Below are 19964 nucleotides of genomic sequence, written 5' to 3'. Positions count from 1 at the left end.
TAGAGGAGCCGGAGCAGCTTCTCAGTTGTTCCAGTAATAGGTACTGAGATAGAGGAAAGGCACGTGGACCAAGATGCCCGCCTCGCCAGGTCCTCCCAACCACCGTGCTCACTGCTGTTTAAAGACTACCTGCCCTGAACCATCCAAACACAACAAATGACTGTGAAAATACTACGCTACTTAAAAACGCCAGGAAATAACATGGAAAGAGAAGAGAAAAGGAGAGAAAGACAGAGAAAGGAGTCTTGTTATCAATTTGTGGGTTATCATCACTATTCTAGTCTGGGGATGTGAGTTAGGTCACAGGAATTTTGCCCACATTTTAGTTTTCTTTAGAGTGTAGATAGAGCCACTGCCACACAAAAGAGAAAGTTCCATAATAAAATCCTGTTGGAAAATTACCATCGCTAGGATTCATTCCGTTGCTTTTAGAAGCTACTGCATCACAGCCCGAAGGCTATAAAGTGATTCTCACTCCCTCCCTCACCCAGGCATTTGTCCACCAGATTGTTCAGAATACAGTGATAAGACTGCAGGCTCTGGAAGCGGTCTATCTGAGACTGCATCCCAGCCCCACCCCTTCCTCAGGGGTACAAGTTCTCTCTGCCCCACCGTCCTCACTTGCCAAATGGGAATATCAGTACAGCATGTATCCTAAAATTGTTGTGATGGTTAAAAGAGACAAAATACATAAAATTCTTAGAACCCAAAGTAAGTGCTCCATTTGGGTTGGCTATATTTGTGTCATATACATCTTAATTTTATATACATAGCAGTTAGTTACAAACTACAAGGACATAAAATCTGTCTTCAAGGACTTAGTCTAGTAAGAAGACAAGCACATAAAGAACTTCAGCAGCAAGCTGACCATAACTGTTGTCATACAAGAAAAATATAGACAAGGTGCTATGGAGAGAAGATTCCATCGAGCTAAGGAAGTCACAGAGGATTCTGAAGAGGTTTCCCATTAGAAGAATCATCAAAGATGAACAGAGTCTGGACAATGGGCACTTTGCATCTGTGCTGAAACACTCTAGCTTATATATAAATCATGAGGGCTTCCAGGTAAAATCCATCAAGTGGATGAACAGAAAGGACTTGGGGCCAGTTCCTAGAAGACCTGGGAAGCCTAGCTAAGGAGCTGCGCCTTTTGCCGGTTCCAAAGAAAAGCCATTAGAGGCTCGGCAGGATCAGAATTATCCTTACTAATTATTTATCTGAATTAGCTTTCTGATCCAGATGATTATGTAGGCAGAACATCAAACTACTCCCTGTGACATCAAATATTTTAAACAAAGAAAACTCTATGTGGCTTAAAAATTGTCCATTTAGAAGGCTCAACTGACAACAGAATTCAGAGTATATTTAACTTATCCAGTCTTGGAAGGAAGGCAAACTATTGCTTAATTATCACTTTGAGAGGCAACCAGAGCTTTAATGGGCCATTCCTGAAAATAGAAGGAAAAAGGAAAAATAATATGCAAGAAAAATTAAGAAATCTTCCCCCACTCAAACCCCAGTGCACCAAGTGAGGTCCCCTTAAGACCTCCACCTCACTGATTCACTACCAAAAAGTCGTGTGATTGCTATGCTAGTGAAAAGCGTCTTTTCCTTGTTTGACCTAATTCACAGCAATCAGATTCTCACACGTACAAGGTACTGTCCACACACAGTTGTAGCTGCATTAAGAGAAGAGTTAGTGTCCTCGAAGGTGGACAGATGGGACACAGGTGCTGAGAAGAAGGAAAATGGGCAAAGAATAAAGAAAATCGACCCCAAAAAACTTCAGGTTAAGATGTCCAGTCATTCTTAAGCTTTGCAGATGGAGACAACACTGAGAAGCAGATGAAAACTATGCATTCTTGTTACTCTTAAAACTCAGGTTCAATATCTGTTACAGAGCATCGATTCTGTAATTCTGATGAGCGTCGCCCAGGCAGCTTTGCAATATGATACAAACCACCGATGTGGCTCAGAACAAACATGGCGAAATCATCACTCACATGGTCCGTGGTCAGCGCAGCACATGGGTGAAAATGGTCAAAGGAAATGTCATGATTGTTTACTGAACATATGTGCTTCTCTAAATCATTGTATCTCTCTGCATAGAGCACTGGAAATGAAGAGCAAGGATTTCCAAATGAATGAACACACAATGGTTGGAATAACTTGAAAAGATAAAATTCCTATGAATATGTCAAACATACCAAGTCTCACTTTATACGACTGCTTCATCAGTAAGTAGTCTTGGTGAGAACTGGCGCGGCAGCCAGCCTTTCTTGAAGAAGCAGTGTTTTTTTCCATCATACTGTCTGTTCGTTCCCAGTACTGTTTTACGGATCGTAGCCACCTTAAAAATTAAAATTACATATTATTTAGGCAGAACATGGAACCACTTCCTGTGAAATGATTTTAAAGTATTTTAAATAAAGAAAATTTTATGTGCCTTAAAAATTACTTAAGGGAATAGGCCCTGGAGCCAGATGACCTAAGATCGAATCCCAGCGTCCTTACCATGGGCTGAAGCTCTTGGTTGGATCACAAAATCTCTCTGGGCCTCATTTTCCACATTTAAAATGGAAATAATAATAGCAGTATGGAAAAGACTATCTAACAGTAGTAATGAAAATAATAAATCATAAGGGTTGTTGGCCATTTAAAATAAATTAACATATGCAAAGCACTTAGAACGGCACCTGGCAAATAGAAGTCTTTGCTATAATTGTTGTTAGTGGGCAAAAATCTAGCCCAGTGAATAAATAATAGGTGTTTTCAACTAATAAGGCTTCACTATCTTTCTAAACATCTACAAAGTGGGACAACATAAGAAATCTCAAGGTCCATGGCAGAGCATGTCATTATACCATTTTAATCTTATTTCTTGGTAAAGGACAAAGAAAAAGAAACATAAATCGATAACTTCTGGTGAACCTTTTTTGAGATATGGGGAAAATTTCCTAGTCAGCTGCAGATCCAGCTGGGAGAACCCTTGATTTTCCTTTATAGAGTGTGGCCTTGCTCAGCACCTGCCAGGAGGGGTGACTCTGTTCCTTGAATATCCAGAGATAAGGTAATAAATTCACCAGAAAGTTATGAAACTCTCCAGAACCCAGATAGAAAGCATGACATTCAGACATTCAAAATACATAAGCATTCTATCTGTACTAGAAGCTAATGCCTACTCGGTGAGATGCTCTGGGTTGCTGATGGTAGCAGAAAGGGCCAGGAAGGGGCAGCGGATCATGACAAGGAGGTGCTCCCAGACTTCTGCTCCAATTTCTCCACCAAGACAGTGGACCTATTAAAGACAAAAACTCTCCATTAAAAATGAGCAGAAGGTCTGAAAAGATATTTGTCCAAAGAAAACAAACAGATGGCCAACAGGCACATGAAAAGATGCTCAACATCACCAATCATCGAGAAATGAAAATCAAAACCACATGAGATATCACTCGCATCTGTCAGAATGGCCACCATCAAAAAGAACACAAATAACCAGTGTTGGCAAGAATGTGGAGAAAAGAGAACGCTTGTGCACTGTTGGTGGGAATGTAAATTGGTGCAGCCACTGTGGAAAACAGTATGGAGGTTCCTCAAAAAACTAAAAATAGAGTTACCATATGATCCAGCAATTCCACTTCAGGGTATTTATCCAAAGAATACAAAAAGATATAAGCATCCCCCATGTTAACTGCAGCACTATGTATAACAGCCAAGATATGAAGCAATCTAAGTGTCCACTGACGGATGAGTGGGTAAAGAAATTGTGGTATGTATATGCAGAATGGAATATTATTCAGCCATTAAAAAGGAATGAAATCTTCCCACTTGTGACAACGTGGAAGGACCTCAAGGGCATTATGCTAAGTGAAATAAATCAATAAATCAGACATAAAAAGACAAATAATGATCTCACATGTGAAATCTTAAAAAAAAACACACATACAAAAACAAGCTCAAAGACATAGAGAACAAATAGGTATTTGCAACAGGTGGGCATGGGAGAAACGGGTGAACTGCTTTTGTTTGTTTTAGTTTAGTTTAAATAAATTAAATAATTTTTCAGTTGATTTAAAATCAGCGAATGAAAATAAGACAGGGAGGGCTTCCCTGGTGGCGCAGTGGTTGGGGGTCCGCCTGCCAATGCAGGGGACACGGGTTCGTGCCCCAGTCTGGGGGGATCCCACATGCCATGGAGCGGCTGGGCCCATGAGCTATGGCCGCTGGGCCTGCGCGTATGGAGCCTGTGCTCCACAGCGGGAGAGGCCACAGCAGTGAGAGGCCCGCGTACCGCAAAAAAAAAAAAAAGAAAAGAAAAGAAGACAGGGAAACTTGAATCATCATACATGGTCTCCAATTACCTTTAATCAACCATGCCAAGTTTACACAAATATTGGCAAATTCAGGCAATAGAAAATCTTGACACAAATTCTTTTAATTCCCATAACCAATCCATCAATAATTCCTCTTTATCTTACTTTCCAAAATGTCTTTCAGATCTAAGCATTTTCTCCATGTCCACGGCCCCCAAGTCAACCATACCCTCCTGGCCACCCTCCTAGCTCCCCAGGCCATCCCCTGAATTCTTCACATCACAGCCAACAGGTACATCTCAAGGATGAATTCCAACAGGCCATGTCCACAATTAAATTTCTTCAGTATCTTCCCACTGCATGTGGAACAAAATATAAACTCCTGAACAGGGCGTATATGTTGTGCTGGGGGTAACCGCCCCCCACCTGCCTCTCCAGCTTCATTCAAGCCTCTCTCCCATCCTGCCCTCACTTTTCTCCAGACACACTGAACTTTGCTTTGTTCCTTGACCACAACTTTCCTACCCCGGAGCTTCCACATATATTGCTCCTTCTGCTCTTACCCCCTTTTGAACTTGCAGAGTTCGGCTCAATGTCGCCCCACTGGAAGACTTTCTGACCAGCCACCGCAGAGCCGTCCCCCTGCTGTCTCCCTGCCATCACCACAGTGGGGTCACACGGATCCATCTCGTCACCATACACACCGACGTGGGCTGCCACCGTCATGGGTAGGCGTAGCTGTCTACCCCCTTTTTTCCAATGATTCTGTGACTTACCCTGGGCATTCCCAGCACCAACAGTGCCTGGCATTGTGGAGACACTCCTTATATATTTGCTGAATTAATGAATGTCCTTTGACCAAATAAAGCAAATGGAACTAGATTTAGGGAAGATTCTCAAATGTGGTCTCCTTTAAACAGATTAAACTATGACACCTGGCAATCAACTGGAAAGAACTTATTATCAGAGCCAGACAATTTAAAAAAAGAAAAAACTTCCCCTGCCCATTTGGTTTTGCCCTAGTCAGATAATACACCAGTCCACTGAGTGGTGACCTTAGCCTTCGTACAGATAACACACTTCCTTGGTTCTGCCAGAATAGACATCAGTCTCCAAAGACCGTCAGCTTTACCCTGACATAAAATTGGGGAAACTGAGGTACCCCATGTCACAGCATTTCAAAGCTTTGAGACTAGAGTACAATTCAAGGTTCTCGATTGCAAAGACAAAGCTGTTGGATTTTTTTTTCAATATGAATATTCAAGGCCCTCAGGATGTAGCATATACAGAATGAGCAAAAAAAAACCACAGTAAGTCAGATTCAAACCAATCAAAAGCACAGCTTGCTTGGTAGCTTCAAGCTTACAACAGGAAAAATTAAGTGAAATACAGGTTTATCATCATTTTCCCCTTTAAACTGAAAACCCCTTGGAGCAAAAGAATTCTTTTATAATGCTTTAAGTCTCTTTGAATAAATATTCTTAATTCTGCTGTAAAAACTTTCTCAGTATCCTTCATTTGCTCTATAAATGTCCATCATTTTCCATCCTGCTCTCTCTGTCCAGGGAAACTGACCCACAGAGGCTACTTCAAAAGAGCTCCAATACTCTCTGGTTCCATTGGCTTTGGCCAAAGGAGAGCCTGGGCAAGAGACCTGAAGGGAATGAGGGTGAGGCCTTTGTGCCATTGGCAGCCTTCCTGGCAGGTTACGCTGAGCCAGGTGTGCTCCTCGGCTAAGGCAGCTGCCCCTCGCAAAGCGGCCAGCACGCTCAATCTCCCTGTGGGTCTCAGTGACCATATCTTTCCTTGTCCCTTTAGGCTGAGGGGTAACCTCCTGGCCCTGGGCTACTGCACTAACGGCACAGTTCCCCCACCCACACACCTTTGCAAAAAGCTCTTCTTGAATTCTTCCATTTCGCATGTGTCATCTGTTTCCTGCTGGGACCATGACTGACAAGATACTGTACCTAACTGACATCATTGTTATAGCCCCAAACTCTTCGCTTTGGAGATCAAAGATCAGATTTTTGGAATCTCTGTCCAGGAAAACTTATGCCCTGGTGGTGAGTTCTGCTCCGCTGAAACGGTGGTCACCAAAGACGGCTCCTCTGCCATCCAGAGGTCCGCAGACACAGATACCCTGTCCTGAGCCAGAACAGGAAAACGGAGCCCAAAGACTGGTGTGATTCACCGGGGAAAGCCAGTGTCCTCCACATCCGAAACTCCACGCAGACGATGAATGCCCCGAAGCAGCAAATGTCTTCAGTGTGGTGCTTATGCAACCAGGAACTCAACCCAGAGAAATAATACCAAACCTACCTCATCAAATATAACGTATCTGATCCTTTTCACCCACGCCTGGCGATGCGGAGCCAGCAGCAGAATTTCAAAGCAGGCAGGCACTGTGATAAGTACCTAAAAACAAGAACATTGTGCAAACAAACACTTTTGAGCACTTGCTACACCCAGATGTAGTTCTAAGAATATAAAAGAGAGAGTTAAAACTCCTGAATGGACCTGCTGATTAAGTAGAATATGATATATTCTTTAGAATCTTGTGAAACTACAATTTTTATAGGTCAAAATGGTAAGATATCAGATTTGAAGTTTAAATTCTGATTTATGAGCATTCACGGTAATTACAATAGGAAGAATTCATTGTCGCAGGTTTATTCCTTCAAAATCTGACCCTGAGGTTCAGTTTAGGTTGAAAACCGTTTACTAAAAATGAACAACTATGGAAGTTGGGAGAGGACGGGGCAGAGGAAGAAGGTGACTTCAGAACACACCTGGGGACGCTTTGGCCCACCTGGCTTGGACTCCAGAGCGCGTGGTAGCTGTCAGTGCTACTCCACACGCAGCCGAAATGGCCAATGTCTCTGCCCCAGCCCCGCTCAGTCCCAGGGTGCCGAAAGTGGGGCAGCACAGGGGCCGACAGCCAGCCTCTGTCGGACCTCACGCCCCGTCCCTGGGCAGCGGTGCTCTTACAAATGGCGATGTGGATGTCACATCTCACATCTACCGTGCAATGTGCTATAGTCACGTTTTCACTTTCTGTTCAGCTGTAACTGTTTTCAGTGAGTTTAGTAAGGAGGGAAACTGTCTGATTTACTTAACACCATGAAGTCCATCCATAAATACAACATTTTGAAATTATGATGAGTGTCCTTCCCATCAAGAAAGGTCAAGAAACAGTTATTCTGAATGGAAATCAGTTTGTCAGTTTTTATAACATGGGGTTCTTCAGATCATTTTCGATCCACTTATAAACCAAGATGATGCCATGAACTATAACTGAAATCTGCAATCAAAAGGTAAGTGTCCTTGAGCAAGATGAGCTCCATTTCTTACTCTCTGGAATATAACACTGTTAATTTTCTCTAAAGCCACTTCATCTTTTATAAATTCAAGAAAATTACTTCTACAAGCCCTTGTCAAGATATTGCATTTCTACTGAAAGAGACTTCTAAGTACTATCATATAATTCGATAACAAATGCATTAATTAGTGTAGGTCCTACCTGAGAGTTTAGAGCCTCATGACGATAGTCCCGTGTAAAAACACCACACAGATTTTCACCGCTTGGCAGATTTTTGTTAAAACGATTCTCAACAGTTGCTGCCACCTGATTGACAAGGGCCTGATTGACAGGGAAAAATATCCATTAATCACATAATAAAGTACAGGGGAAACCTCAGAGAGAGAACGACAGGCACTGTCTAAAAATACGTACTGCTGGGAGGGCAGGAAGCTTCATCACCCCTTTCTCCTACCATCTGCCTAATCCATGGGCTGTCTCTGAGCTCTGTGACTGCGCGTGAACTTCACTTATAACCTCAACCCAATGTAAAATGGGAAAAACCGGCTTCATCAGAGGGAAAAAGCAGGAAATGTTGCCCACACATGACAAACAGCTGATACCTGGGCGACCAAGGCTTAGAAAGAAACTGTGCGTCTATGTAGAATGGCCAAGGAGGGCAGCCGAGATGGACGTGTGGTTCTCGTATTTGGGGGCATCCCCAGACCTCTACCTGCGAGTGTACAGGGGACCCACACCACAGACTAGGCAGGTGGTGGCCAGCGGAATCTGAGCGTGTGCAAACCCATACATATCTCTGTATTTCACACTCTATGCCCAAAAAAAGTCTCACCTAGATTAAAATGTAAACTTTAAAACATAAGCATAAAGATACTGGAAAGTGGACATTTTCACATATTTTCATATATTTGAGCACACTCGGAAACACTAAACGGAAATATTGATAGATCTGACTACACAAAGATATTAACAAAATATCATTAATATAACTGCAATATAGCAAAAAGATAAAATGACAAAAGTATATTGGTTATACTTTACAGAGAAAAAGTAATATACTTATTATACAGACTTCTGGCCAATCAATAAAAAGGCAATCCCCTTCCACTACAAGAAAAAGAAAATGGGCAAATGTCATGAACAAGTAGTTCATGATTAGAGAAATATCGCTGCCCAGAAATCATATGGAAAGGCTCCCCAATCAGTGATCACAGAAATGCAGATTTATCATGAGATGGAAATTTCTACCTAGAAGTATGGCAAAAAATGTTTGAAGACCATAGGAATGTTGGAAAAAAATAAGAGGATATATATACTTCCATATACTGTCAGAGGGAATAAAAATGGATTTAAACTTTTAGAAGAGTAATTTGGCTTCTAAAACCTTTAGAAGAGGAATATGTATTGTGTTGAATTACCAATTCCACCTCCAGTAAGCTTAATTTTTCTTGATATATTTTATTAATTTCCTGCTATTTAATTTTTCTTGATATATTTTATTAATTTCCTGCTATGAACACTTACTGCTTTCGTAACCATGAAAAACGAAAAACTACAATCAAAACTAAAGTGCTAATTTCAACTAATCATGTTGATCAGTCTGGTACTGAGCCTGATCCCAAGTCACTCAACACCACATTTTCCTAGAAACTAAAATGGAGTGAGATCTCATTTTAATCTGTAGAATCAAAGTTATCCCAAGTAAATCTGCCTTTCTTAAGAGTAATCGCATTAAAAACAAGGGGTTGTAAATGAGGATATGCAAACTTATACTTCCTGTAAATCAGCCTTTCTCCTAAATGACAAAGATCATACTTTCTGTATTTAAGTTTGGCATTAGGTGGTTCCAGCCATAAAAGAAATATGGCAAAACCACCTGGCATGAGAAACACAAGGCACTGACGCCCAAGAGCAGACAGGATGCATCCCATCAAGGGCAGAGGCAACGCGGGCTTCCTAAAGACTCAACATTGCCCGACAAAGTCGGGATGCTTCTCTCAGTTCGAGCAAAAAGCTGAATGACAAGATCACAGGACCAGACCTCTGCCTCACAGTGCTCTAAGGGAAGTATTACTTTGGCCTCTCAGACTGGAAGGAGAAAATGCAGGTTAGAAAATAAAGTGAGACGCATGGAAACAGAACAGGCTGGTGGTTGGCTAGGGTGGGGCTAAGGGTGGGTAGAACGGGTGAAGGGGGTCAAAAGGTACAAACTTCCAGTTATAAGATAAATAAGTCTGGGGATGTAACAGTGACTATAGTTAGCAATACGGTATTGTGTACCTGACAGTTTCTAAGACAGTAGATCTTAAAAGTTCTCATCACAAGGAAAAAAAAATGTATAACTATATGAGGTGATTCATGATTCATGTTCACTAGAATTATGGGGGTGATCATTTAACAATACATACAAATATTGGCCATTATGTTGTACACACGAAACTAACAGGTTACATGTCCATTTCATCTCAATAAAAGTGGAAAGAAATAAATTGTGAAAAAAAAAATAAAGAGAGCTATATCTAGCACATGACTACGTGCATTAAACTAAAAGAGGAGGTTCGGGAGTGAAAGAGAAAATTCAAGTCACTTGAACGACCCCCCAGACCCCAGACCTACCTTGGTGGGGGCCACGTACACGACCACCCCATCGTCGCCCTCCCGCAGCACCTTCTCCATGCAGTAGTAGGAGGCGTAGGTCTTCCCTGAGGACGTGGGGGCCACTATGACCGCAGACTCATTGTTGTCCACGACGTCCAAGAGCTCTCGCTGCGGGGTTCAGAGCACCGTTGTGTCAGCACCACGAGAAGCATGTTAGCAAAACAAATACCTTAAGACACTTCCAGCATAATTCTCTGAGCCGCAAAGGAGCGGCTGTGAGTTGAAAACACACCAAAAGATACACGGGAACTTGTGAAGAACTCACAGCCTCTCTCAGAAGAGAGAACTGCAGTGCTTTTGAGCGTCTGGAGGTGGGTTTGTGTGGGAAAAACAAGAGAGTGGGTCTGAACAAAATATCTTGTCCTTGGGTAGATATTCTTTCTTATTACTTGTCGTTGACTAAGTGCACGACGGCTCTGAGAAATGAAGATCTAAGAGTATGTATTTTTGTAAGGGTGAAAAAGTAGCTAACAGAAAAAAAAAACCAATGATTAATCATTTTACTACTTATCTTGTACTTTCTAAATAGAAGAATGCCAGCCCCTACTTTGGAGGGCATGTGGGACCTTCATTAAAACAGACTCCCAGGGCTTCCCTGGTGGCGCAGTGGTTGAGAATCCGCCTGCCGATGTAGGGGACACGGGTTCGTGCCCTGGTCCGGGAGGATCCCACAAACCGCAGAGAGTCTGGGCCCGTGAGCCATGGCCGCAGGGCCTCCGCGTCCGGAGCCTGTGCTCCGCAACGGGAGAGGCCAGAGCGGTGAGAGGCCCGCGTACCACAAAAAAAAAAAAAAAAAAAAAAAAAAAACAGACTCTCATCCCTTTAGCCTATGCTTTTATTCATCAAAATGAGGACTAGTCAAAGGGTCATTAGCCTGTGTGATGGGCAGAAGATGGAAAAGCCCCCGCAAAGCCCCATCCTGCACACTCTCTGAATCCAGGTCCACTCTGGGCCACACCTCAGAGCAAAGGCGACATCAGAAGAAGTGCAGCGGAGGGGGGCGTAGATACCTGGAGGGCCCTTAGCTGCTTCGTGTTCTGCACTTCAGGAAGGAAGGACCTGGTCCCCTGCCCCTGGACAGCAGGCCGGGAGTTTCTGAGGCTCTCCAGCCTCATCGACACCGGAGGATAAAGTCAGCTTCTGATAAGACCACCTGTTAGACTGAGCCTCTGAAATGGCATTTTCAGAGCTAAACATGTGGAACTGATAAGGTTCGAGGCAATTTTATAAGGTTGAATCAACGCAGAAACGCACCCTTCTATTCCTAGTTTTCTAGCCATCAATATTAATTTTACACTTGTTTATAGAAAAGTAGCTACTATGGTCACGGGTACAGGCTGTAAATATCTAAACAACTGTCCCTACTGTTTAAACTCCTTGAATGTCTCTGTCACATTTCTATATTTACATAGGATATCCTGCAGACACAGGGAAGCCCTGGAGGATGCTCCACAATGATACAGTCGGATGAGAAAGACAGAACTTCAAATATATACGTGTGAATCCATCAGAGTACCTCCAAGAAAATGGTCTATTTATGAAAAATGGATGATACGAAAAATTCACTTTTTTTAAATGGGAAAAAGTCTACATTTGACATTTCCCATGACAATTTTAAATGAGATGACTCAACATTAAGAATTTCATGCCAGATGTGCTGTGTGGAATCATGAGAAGCTCCTGAGATCAGATTTCATAATAAAATACAAAAATGTTTCTTTCATCCAGTCATTACCTGCCAGGTGTCAGGAATAAAGTCCTGGACTCTGGGGTCTGGATCTTTCCTCTCTTCTCGTACCAAATAGTGGCCCATGTACTGCAGCTGAAACCGAGCTGGCCCAATGCCAACTGAGTATTTGTTCTTCTTCTTCTCCTTTATGTCATTTCCTGTGACCTATAGGAGTTTACAAGCCCATTTTGAAAGTGATTTTAAATGATAACATCCTTTAAATGATTAAAAACACTTTTTAAAATAAAATAACTGAAAACTAATTTTTATGAGAAAAGCATTTTACCATCTTTCAAATTTTGCAATATTTATTGAAGAAATCTCTTACCACCTAAATCATTATCTTAACTAAGAGTAAATAGCAGACATCAAGATCTTCAGATATCCATCGCGGCACTTGAGCTACAATCTGATATCAAGACAACTGAACAGTCGCAATATAGTTTTTAAATGTTTTACTAGAATTAAACACAGGATTAGTTTTAAGGGTCTGCAGAGACTATCTGGCATTTTTGTCTAGAGAAGCTTTTGTAAAATTTTCTAATTCTAGGTTACTTCAAGTTGGGGGAGCTGGATTACTAATAATGATTATGAACTTGGAGTAAATATTTTCAGTAAAAAAAAAAAAACCCAGGTAACTGTGATTACAAGACACTTGAGTTGCACCTAATAATTACTCTACTAGAATGGAGCTATTCTGAAAACATTACCTGCGCTGGATGCAAAGTACTTGCCAACTCCTCAAATCCTAAGTACCTAAGGCATCTGGCTATGAGTTGCCGATCTGCCTCTTGCAAAAGTTCTGGGTATTTTTCCATCACGGAGTAGATCCTTTTCATCATTTGAACAGCTATACTTAAATCTTTTGTGGTCTCACCTTGGTAAAGAATAAACAGCAAAACTGTTATAAAGGCCATCAAAAATAATAAATGTTTGATTGTCCAAGATTAGTCACTCAGGCTGTCAACCTGACCCAATTAAATTCATTGTCTTACTTAGCATTAATGGATGTTTTGGAATACAGAAAACTCAATCAAATGAAAGTGCAACTAAACACATTCCAACATCTCTGTGGATAACTGAGATGTAGCTCTGTAAGTGTTGGGAGAAAAAGGAAAATCTTGTAGCTCACGATAGAAATAAGATCACTAAAGCCCAAGTTGGTCTAAGTTCTAAGGAATACAAATCTTTCCCAACTATTATTTTCATGCCTTCTCTACTATGTTCAAAGAAAAATGTCCAGATGAGTTTAAATATCTGGTTAAAAACTTGGCAACATTTATTGAATCTTAGTGGTGACCAGAGATAAGTATCTGGTGTAATCACTGGAGCCTTTAAATTCAATCAGTCTGTTACACCAGATCCAAACTTTGCTAATCCCTGTCCATTTCTTTACAGTCACATACATCCTTTCTAGTCCTCCTCACGGCTGGTCTTTTCATACTTCACGTTATGGCAGTTTTGATTCGCCCTTTCTTCCAATCAACCTACATTTTATCTATTTAACAAATATTACCAAACACATACTGATGCTATAAAGGCTACAAAAGAAATTTAAGCCACTGTTAATCCTGATCTCTCTCAGGCCAACTGCAAATCCTGACACAACATCTTAATTAGAGAGACCCACAGAGGCCAAGTCTTATGCTTCTCACTGGGATGAAATCTTCAGGGAAGTCTGTCGTTGCAGGGGCAGATTGAAGTTTGCAGAATGACAGGGTGAGGGGGAGAAGAACCCCCAGGGACCCCGTGTTCAACGGATTCAAGTGTGGAGACGACCCAGACAGACAGGTCAATGAGGTGTACTCGGAAGTACTGTCAGTTGGAGGCATACTGGCCCCTCATCATTTCACCTGCCATCAACTTACACGTCTCTACCCAGCCACGTTTCTCCCTTACCTGCCTCTTCTTTTCTTTTCTACTATCTATTGTAGCAGTTGTAAAGTAGAGCACATGGAAACCACAGCAACTTCTGGAAGAACTCAGCATGCCAGGCAAACATGATCCGAGTTTTGCCCAGAAAGAAAATGCTCGCACTTCAGATCTCAGAGATGAATGACAGACAGACTCTCCCTGGGACCTCGCCATCTGTGGGTCCCCTTAACGATGCCCACAACTCTCTAAGTGGTTGTTTGTAAACTTTGGGAATTGACTTGAATTTTTTTATTGGAGTGTAGTTGACTTACATTGTTTTGTTAGTTTCTGCTGTACAGCAAAGTGATTCAGTTATACATACACATTCTTTTTCATATTCTTTTCCAATAGTTCCCTGTGCTCTACAGTAGGACCTTGTTGTTTATCCATCCTGTATATACTAGTTTGCATCTGCTAACCCCAAACTCCCACTCCATCCCTCCCCCTCTCCTTGGCAACCACAAGTCTGATCTCTATGTCTGCATGTCTGTTTCTGTTTCGTAGGTAAGTTCATTAGTGTCATATTTTAGATACCACATGTAAGTGAGAAGGAATTGATTTGAATTTGCTTATGAATGTGCTGTACCTTTGCTACTGGGGCCCCCTTTGAGACTTCATTGCTCATTGATAAAACAGAGGTAATAATACTTGGAGGACTTCTCCAAGGACAAAATCAGATAATGCAGCTAAGGCTTCCCTAAGCCTTCTAACACAGACTTCCAGTTGATAAATAACAGCTATCATCATTAGATTTTTATTCTTCTCCAATGTACTCAAACAAACAAATCAACAAGAACGCACAGCCACATACCTTCAGCACGGCAATGTTCTTTCCACGCCCTCAAGCAGGCAGTAATCCCCACCATTTCAACTCGAAATTTCACTGAGCTACTTTTACATGATTTCAAAAAATCTTCTAGGTTCTTTATTCCAGAGTTTAAATTCTCTTTCAGCTCCTCCTCAATAGAAAAGGACAGAACATTCCATCTTTTCTCTTCTTTTTGTTCTTCCTTGGCAAACAGCCTCTCCTTACTCTCTCTAGTAATTTTTTCAGCCTTGGTCTCCTGCCCAAAAAAAGAAGGAAACATGTCGTAAAACAAGTTGGAAATAGTCCAAGATGGCATTGCATGAATGAGACCATAATATTGATTATTTTGAACGTCATCCCGTTCTTGACAAGGCACAATTTTCATTTCAGTGTCTGTTTCTTAACATTGAAGCCTCTGTGAATTGAAATCTTTGGACAATCCAATTTAATGACTATAAAGCCTCTGTGCAGATAATTTTTCTAGATTTCTAAGTGGTGTAGGTGATAAACACCAGGACCCTGGTGTTTCTGTCTCCTGATCTCTCGGGAATTGGTTTTCCTCTTCCATCCCCCATGGTCACCTCCCTCCCCCAACTTGTGCTTCTAGATATTTCTTCCACAAAGCCTTGCTCAACTCTCCCAGCCTGAGTAAGGATCCCTCCCCTGCCCAGGCGTCTCTCTATCAAATGCCCATCACACGCAAAGCAGTTGGATTTTCCTTGTCATGAGACAGGAATGTGCCATAGTTGTTGGTGTGTCCCAAGCACAGCACAAGCTCATCCTCTTTTATGGGTGAACGAGGAAGGGGCAGGTGGGAAGGAACATCATAAATAAACCGGTTTGCTCTGTCTAGACAAGCATTTCCAACCAACTTACACACAATATAGACCCGCTTCTACTACACTTTTACCTACTTGACTTATTAATGTGCAAAGAAAATTAGAGAACTGTTGTATCCGTAAGAGAACACTGACACACCTTCCATTATTCTGCTTAGTCATGAAACTCATATCTAAACTTTGCCTTTAATGAAGTCAATTTTCACTGTCATCACTTTCTCAGTATTTAATTCGAATCAGTGGAGCTTCTCCAATGTTTCAACTTCCCAGATGTACTGTCCTGTCCTGGGATAACTCGGCATGGTTCGGTCTCAGTAGGACAAGAACAAGCCCTGGCTCTTTGCCAGGTACAATGTGTTTGTTTTAGCTTGAAGTGTTGCTGGAAGAGCACATTTACATGGTGCTGAGGTTGTTTAATCTCCACGAGATAAGTTATTTAATTTCCAATAATGTAGAAGATAAAAAAAACATGAAATTTTTTCAGTCTTTATACCTTACACTAGGTAATTAGAATTTTTGCCAACTTTCTATTTTATAACCTCTCTCTCGAAAAAAAAATAACTATATAAAAGAAGCTTTTCAGTAAATAAAAAAGGAATAGTTGTAATTGGATGGTCTCACTAAAGATAAAATTGGCTGTGAAAATAAAAAGGAGGTTGTTGCCACGAGGAGAAAAACAAAGATCACCAAGCTGGGCCTGGGGTGGCTGCTTGTTGACTATTAAAGCAAAAGTCCTCATGTCTGCTCAAATATTTTTTTAACTTTAGATATAATTGAAAAATTGTAGGATATTGAAAGTGTACATCATGGTGGCTTGATATACATGTACATTGTGGAAGGGTTCTCCCCACTGAGTTAATTAACGCACTCATCAACTCACATATGTATCTTTTGGGGGAGGAGGGGAGGTGAGAATATTTAAAATCTACTCTCTTCGCAAATTCAGTGATATGATGTAGGGTTATCCACTCGAGTCACCATGTTTCTCCTGTTTCTATGAGTTTGACCTTTTTTTTCTTTTGGATTCCACATGTAAGTTACACCACACAGTATCTGCCTTCTCTGTCTGACCTACATCACTTAGCACCTCTAGGTTCAACCACGCTGTCACAAATGGCAGAATTTCCTTCTTGTAACTGAATAATATTCCAATATATATACAGACCACATCTTCTTTATCCATTCATCCCTTGCTGGATGCTTACATTGTTTCCGTATCTTGGCTGCTGTGAATAATGCTGTAATGAACATGGGAATGCAGAGATCTCTTCTACATCCTGTTTTCTTTTCTGGGATAAATACCAGAAATGGGAATGCAGGACTATATAGTAGTTTTATTTTTAATATTTGGAGGAAATATACCATTTTCCATAGTGGCTGCACCAATTTACATTCCCACCAACAGTGCACAAGGGCTCCCTTTTCTCCACATCCTGGCCAACACTTGTTGTTTCTTGCCCTTTTGATGATGGCCGTTCTGACAGGTGTGAGTCGATATCTCATTGTGGTTTTGATTTGATTTCCCCTATGACTAGTGATGTTGAGCATCTTCTCATGTGCCTGTTAGCCATCTGCATGTCTTCTTTGGAAAAATATCCGTTTAGTTACTCTGCCCACTTTTTAATCAGATTGTTCTATTTTTTGCTATTGAGTTGTATGAGTTTTCTGTATATTTTAGATATTAACCCCTTATCAGATATATGATTTGCAAATATTTTCTCCCATTTTGTAGTTAGTTGCCTATTCATTTCTTTGATGGTTTCCTCTGCCGTGAAGAATCTTCTTAGTTTGATACAATCTCACTTGTCTATTTTTGCTTTTGTTACCTTTGCCATTGGTGTCATATCCAAAAAATCATCACCAAGACCAATGTTAAGGAGCTTACGGCTTATGCTTCCTTCTAGGACTTTTACAGTTTCAGGTCTTGAAGTCTTTGATCCATTTTGAGTCCATTCTTGTGTATAGTATAAGATAGGGTTCCAAGCCTCATTCTTTTGCATGTAGCTGTCCAGGTTTCCCAACACCATTTACTGAAGAGGCTGTCTTTTCTCCTTTGTACATTCTTACCTCCTTTGTCACAAATTAATTGACCATACATGCTTGAGTTTATTTCTGGGCTCTCTATTCTGTTCCATTGACCCATGTACCTGTTTTTATGCCAATACCATACTGTTTTGATTACTATAACTTTGTAATATAGCTTGAAATCAGGGAGTGTGATGCCTGTAGATTTGTTCTTTTTCCTGAAGATTGTTTTGGCTATTCAGGGTGTTTTATAGCTCCATACGAATTTTATGATTGTTTGTTCTATTTCTGTGGAAAATGCCATTGGAATTTTGATAGGGATTGCATTAAATCTATAGATTGCACTGGGCAGTAAGGACATTTTAACAATATTCTTTCTTCCAATCCATGAGCACAGAATATCTTTCCATTTATTTGTATCCTCTTCAATTTCTTTCATCACTGTCTTGTAGTTTTCAATATACTGTAACCTCCTTGGTTAAATTTATTCCTAGGTATTTTATTCTCTTTGATGCAATTGTAATTGGGATTGTTTTCTTAATTTCTGCTTCTGATAGTTCATCATTAGTGTATAGAAACACAACAGATTTTTGTATATTGATTTTGTATCCTGTGACTATACTGAATTCATTTATTAGTTCTAACAGTTTTTTGGTGGGGTTTTTATATAATATAATGTCATCTGCAAACAGGCAGTGTTACTTCTTCCTTTCCAATGTGGATGCCTTTTATTTCTTTTACTTGCCTAACTGCTCTGGCTAAAACTTCCAGTGCTACGTTGAATACAAGTGGTGAGACTGGGCATCCTTGTCTTGTTCCTGATCTTAGAGAAAAAGCTTTCAGGTTTTCAGCTTTATCATTATATAATGACCTTCTATCTCCCTTATTACAGTCTTTGTATTAAAGTCTATTTTGTATGGTATAAGTATAGCTACCCCTGCTTTCTTTTGGTTTCCATTTGCATGGAGTATCTTTCCCATCCCTTTACTTTTCTAAAAACGTAGCATGGGAAGCAACTATCAAAGGGACTGAACAAATAACAATAAAGGACAATGAAAAGTAAAAAAAATTTTGATAGAATGAATATAACCTACCTGTATCTTCTTGCTCTTGGGTTCACAGAAATTCTTCTTTGGCTTGATGTTGATAGCTTGAGGTACAACAAATTTTGAAGAGACTGATTCTAATGACTTCCCATAAAATCGTTGAAAACGATGATACATTTGCAAGGATCTAAGATGATAAGGATCTCTAGATTTTGCTGGAAAAGAAAAGGCTTAAAATGCAACACTACTACATATTTTCAACAGCGTTCTCACTAATCCTTCACACCATCCCACACACACGTGCACTTTTCTTTTTAGTTTGGAACAGTAACTTAGGCTGATGACTTTTGTTAAAGAAGGAATCTTAAATCACACTATCTCTTGTCCACAGAATGATCCCTTACTTTATTTAAAGGATGCAAGCAACAAAACACCCTTTCATTGTACACCTCTCAAAGCAAATATCACGATGCTACAAAGGATGACAAATTCTGGGCATTACTTCTGTTTTGTGCCCTGTGAATGAAGTTAAGAAGGGGGAAGGTAGGGCTTCCCTGGTGGCACAGTGGTTGAGAATCCACTGCCAATGCAGGGGACACGGGTTCAAGCACTGGTCTGGGAAGATCCCACATGCCACGGAGCAACTAAGCCCGTGCACCACAACTACTGAGCCTGCGTTCTAGAGCCCGCGAGCCACAAATACTGAGCCCACGTGCCACAGCTACTGAAGCCCACGCTCTGCAACAAGAGAAGCCACCGCAGTGAGAAGCCAGTGCACCACAACGAAGAGTAGCCCCCGCTCACCGCAAGTAGAGAAAGCCCGCGTGCAGCAACTAAGACCCAGTGCAGCCAAAAATATAAATAAATAGATAGATAGATAGATAGATAGAAGGGGGAAGGTCAAGGCCAAATCAGGAAGATGTCCATCTAGGGTATCATGGCTTCTTGTATCACTTGACAGAAAAATCCTTACTCCAGACCATGGCCATGGAGCCAAAGAACTTGGCAGCTCAGAAAGACTCACTGTAGAAAAATCCAATGACATAGGAAATCCCAACACTCAAGGTATGACTTACTCCCATCCCCAGAGAAAACTACAGCACTCACTTCAAGGGACTAGTTAAGCAGGCTGATTTTTCTAGATCTGTATCTACACATGTAAATCAAACAGCTCCGAAGGATGTTAATGATTGATCTAAAAACTCTCTTGCATTTTCAGGATATTAGTAGTTGTTTATAACAGCAGGCTGCGAAGTGTTTCGTGGGAACATGCTTACTAGGTCCACTCTTAGATTCTTCTGAAGGTAAGTTCT

At 41.0% G+C, this 19964-nt stretch overlaps 1 protein-coding gene across 1 annotated transcript in view; it reads right to left on the bottom strand.

Annotated features, from left to right (window-relative positions):
* LOC308618899 (putative ATP-dependent RNA helicase DDX60) overlaps positions 1–19964 on the bottom strand; it is an 80002-nt gene that overhangs the window by 37880 nt on the left and 22158 nt on the right. The window contains exons 13-22 of the mRNA XM_081237239.1: positions 18700–18866; positions 14745–14997; positions 12730–12896; positions 12026–12184; positions 10249–10398; positions 7834–7953; positions 6633–6728; positions 3183–3298; positions 2208–2350; positions 2004–2113 (exon numbers count right to left, since the gene is read on the bottom strand). Of these exons, the coding sequence (XP_081093365.1) occupies positions 2004–2113; positions 2208–2350; positions 3183–3298; positions 6633–6728; positions 7834–7953; positions 10249–10398; positions 12026–12184; positions 12730–12896; positions 14745–14997; positions 18700–18866 (1481 nt within the window). The remainder of the gene's footprint in view (positions 1–2003; positions 2114–2207; positions 2351–3182; positions 3299–6632; positions 6729–7833; positions 7954–10248; positions 10399–12025; positions 12185–12729; positions 12897–14744; positions 14998–18699; positions 18867–19964) is intronic.

This window comes from Mesoplodon bidens (genome assembly GCF_964165515.1).
Source record: "Mesoplodon bidens genome assembly, chromosome: 6".
Lineage (NCBI taxonomy): Eukaryota > Metazoa > Chordata > Mammalia > Artiodactyla > Ziphiidae > Mesoplodon > Mesoplodon bidens.
The sequence above is the reverse complement of the archived record's forward strand: the minus strand, read 5'-3'. Positions and strand labels throughout refer to the sequence as shown.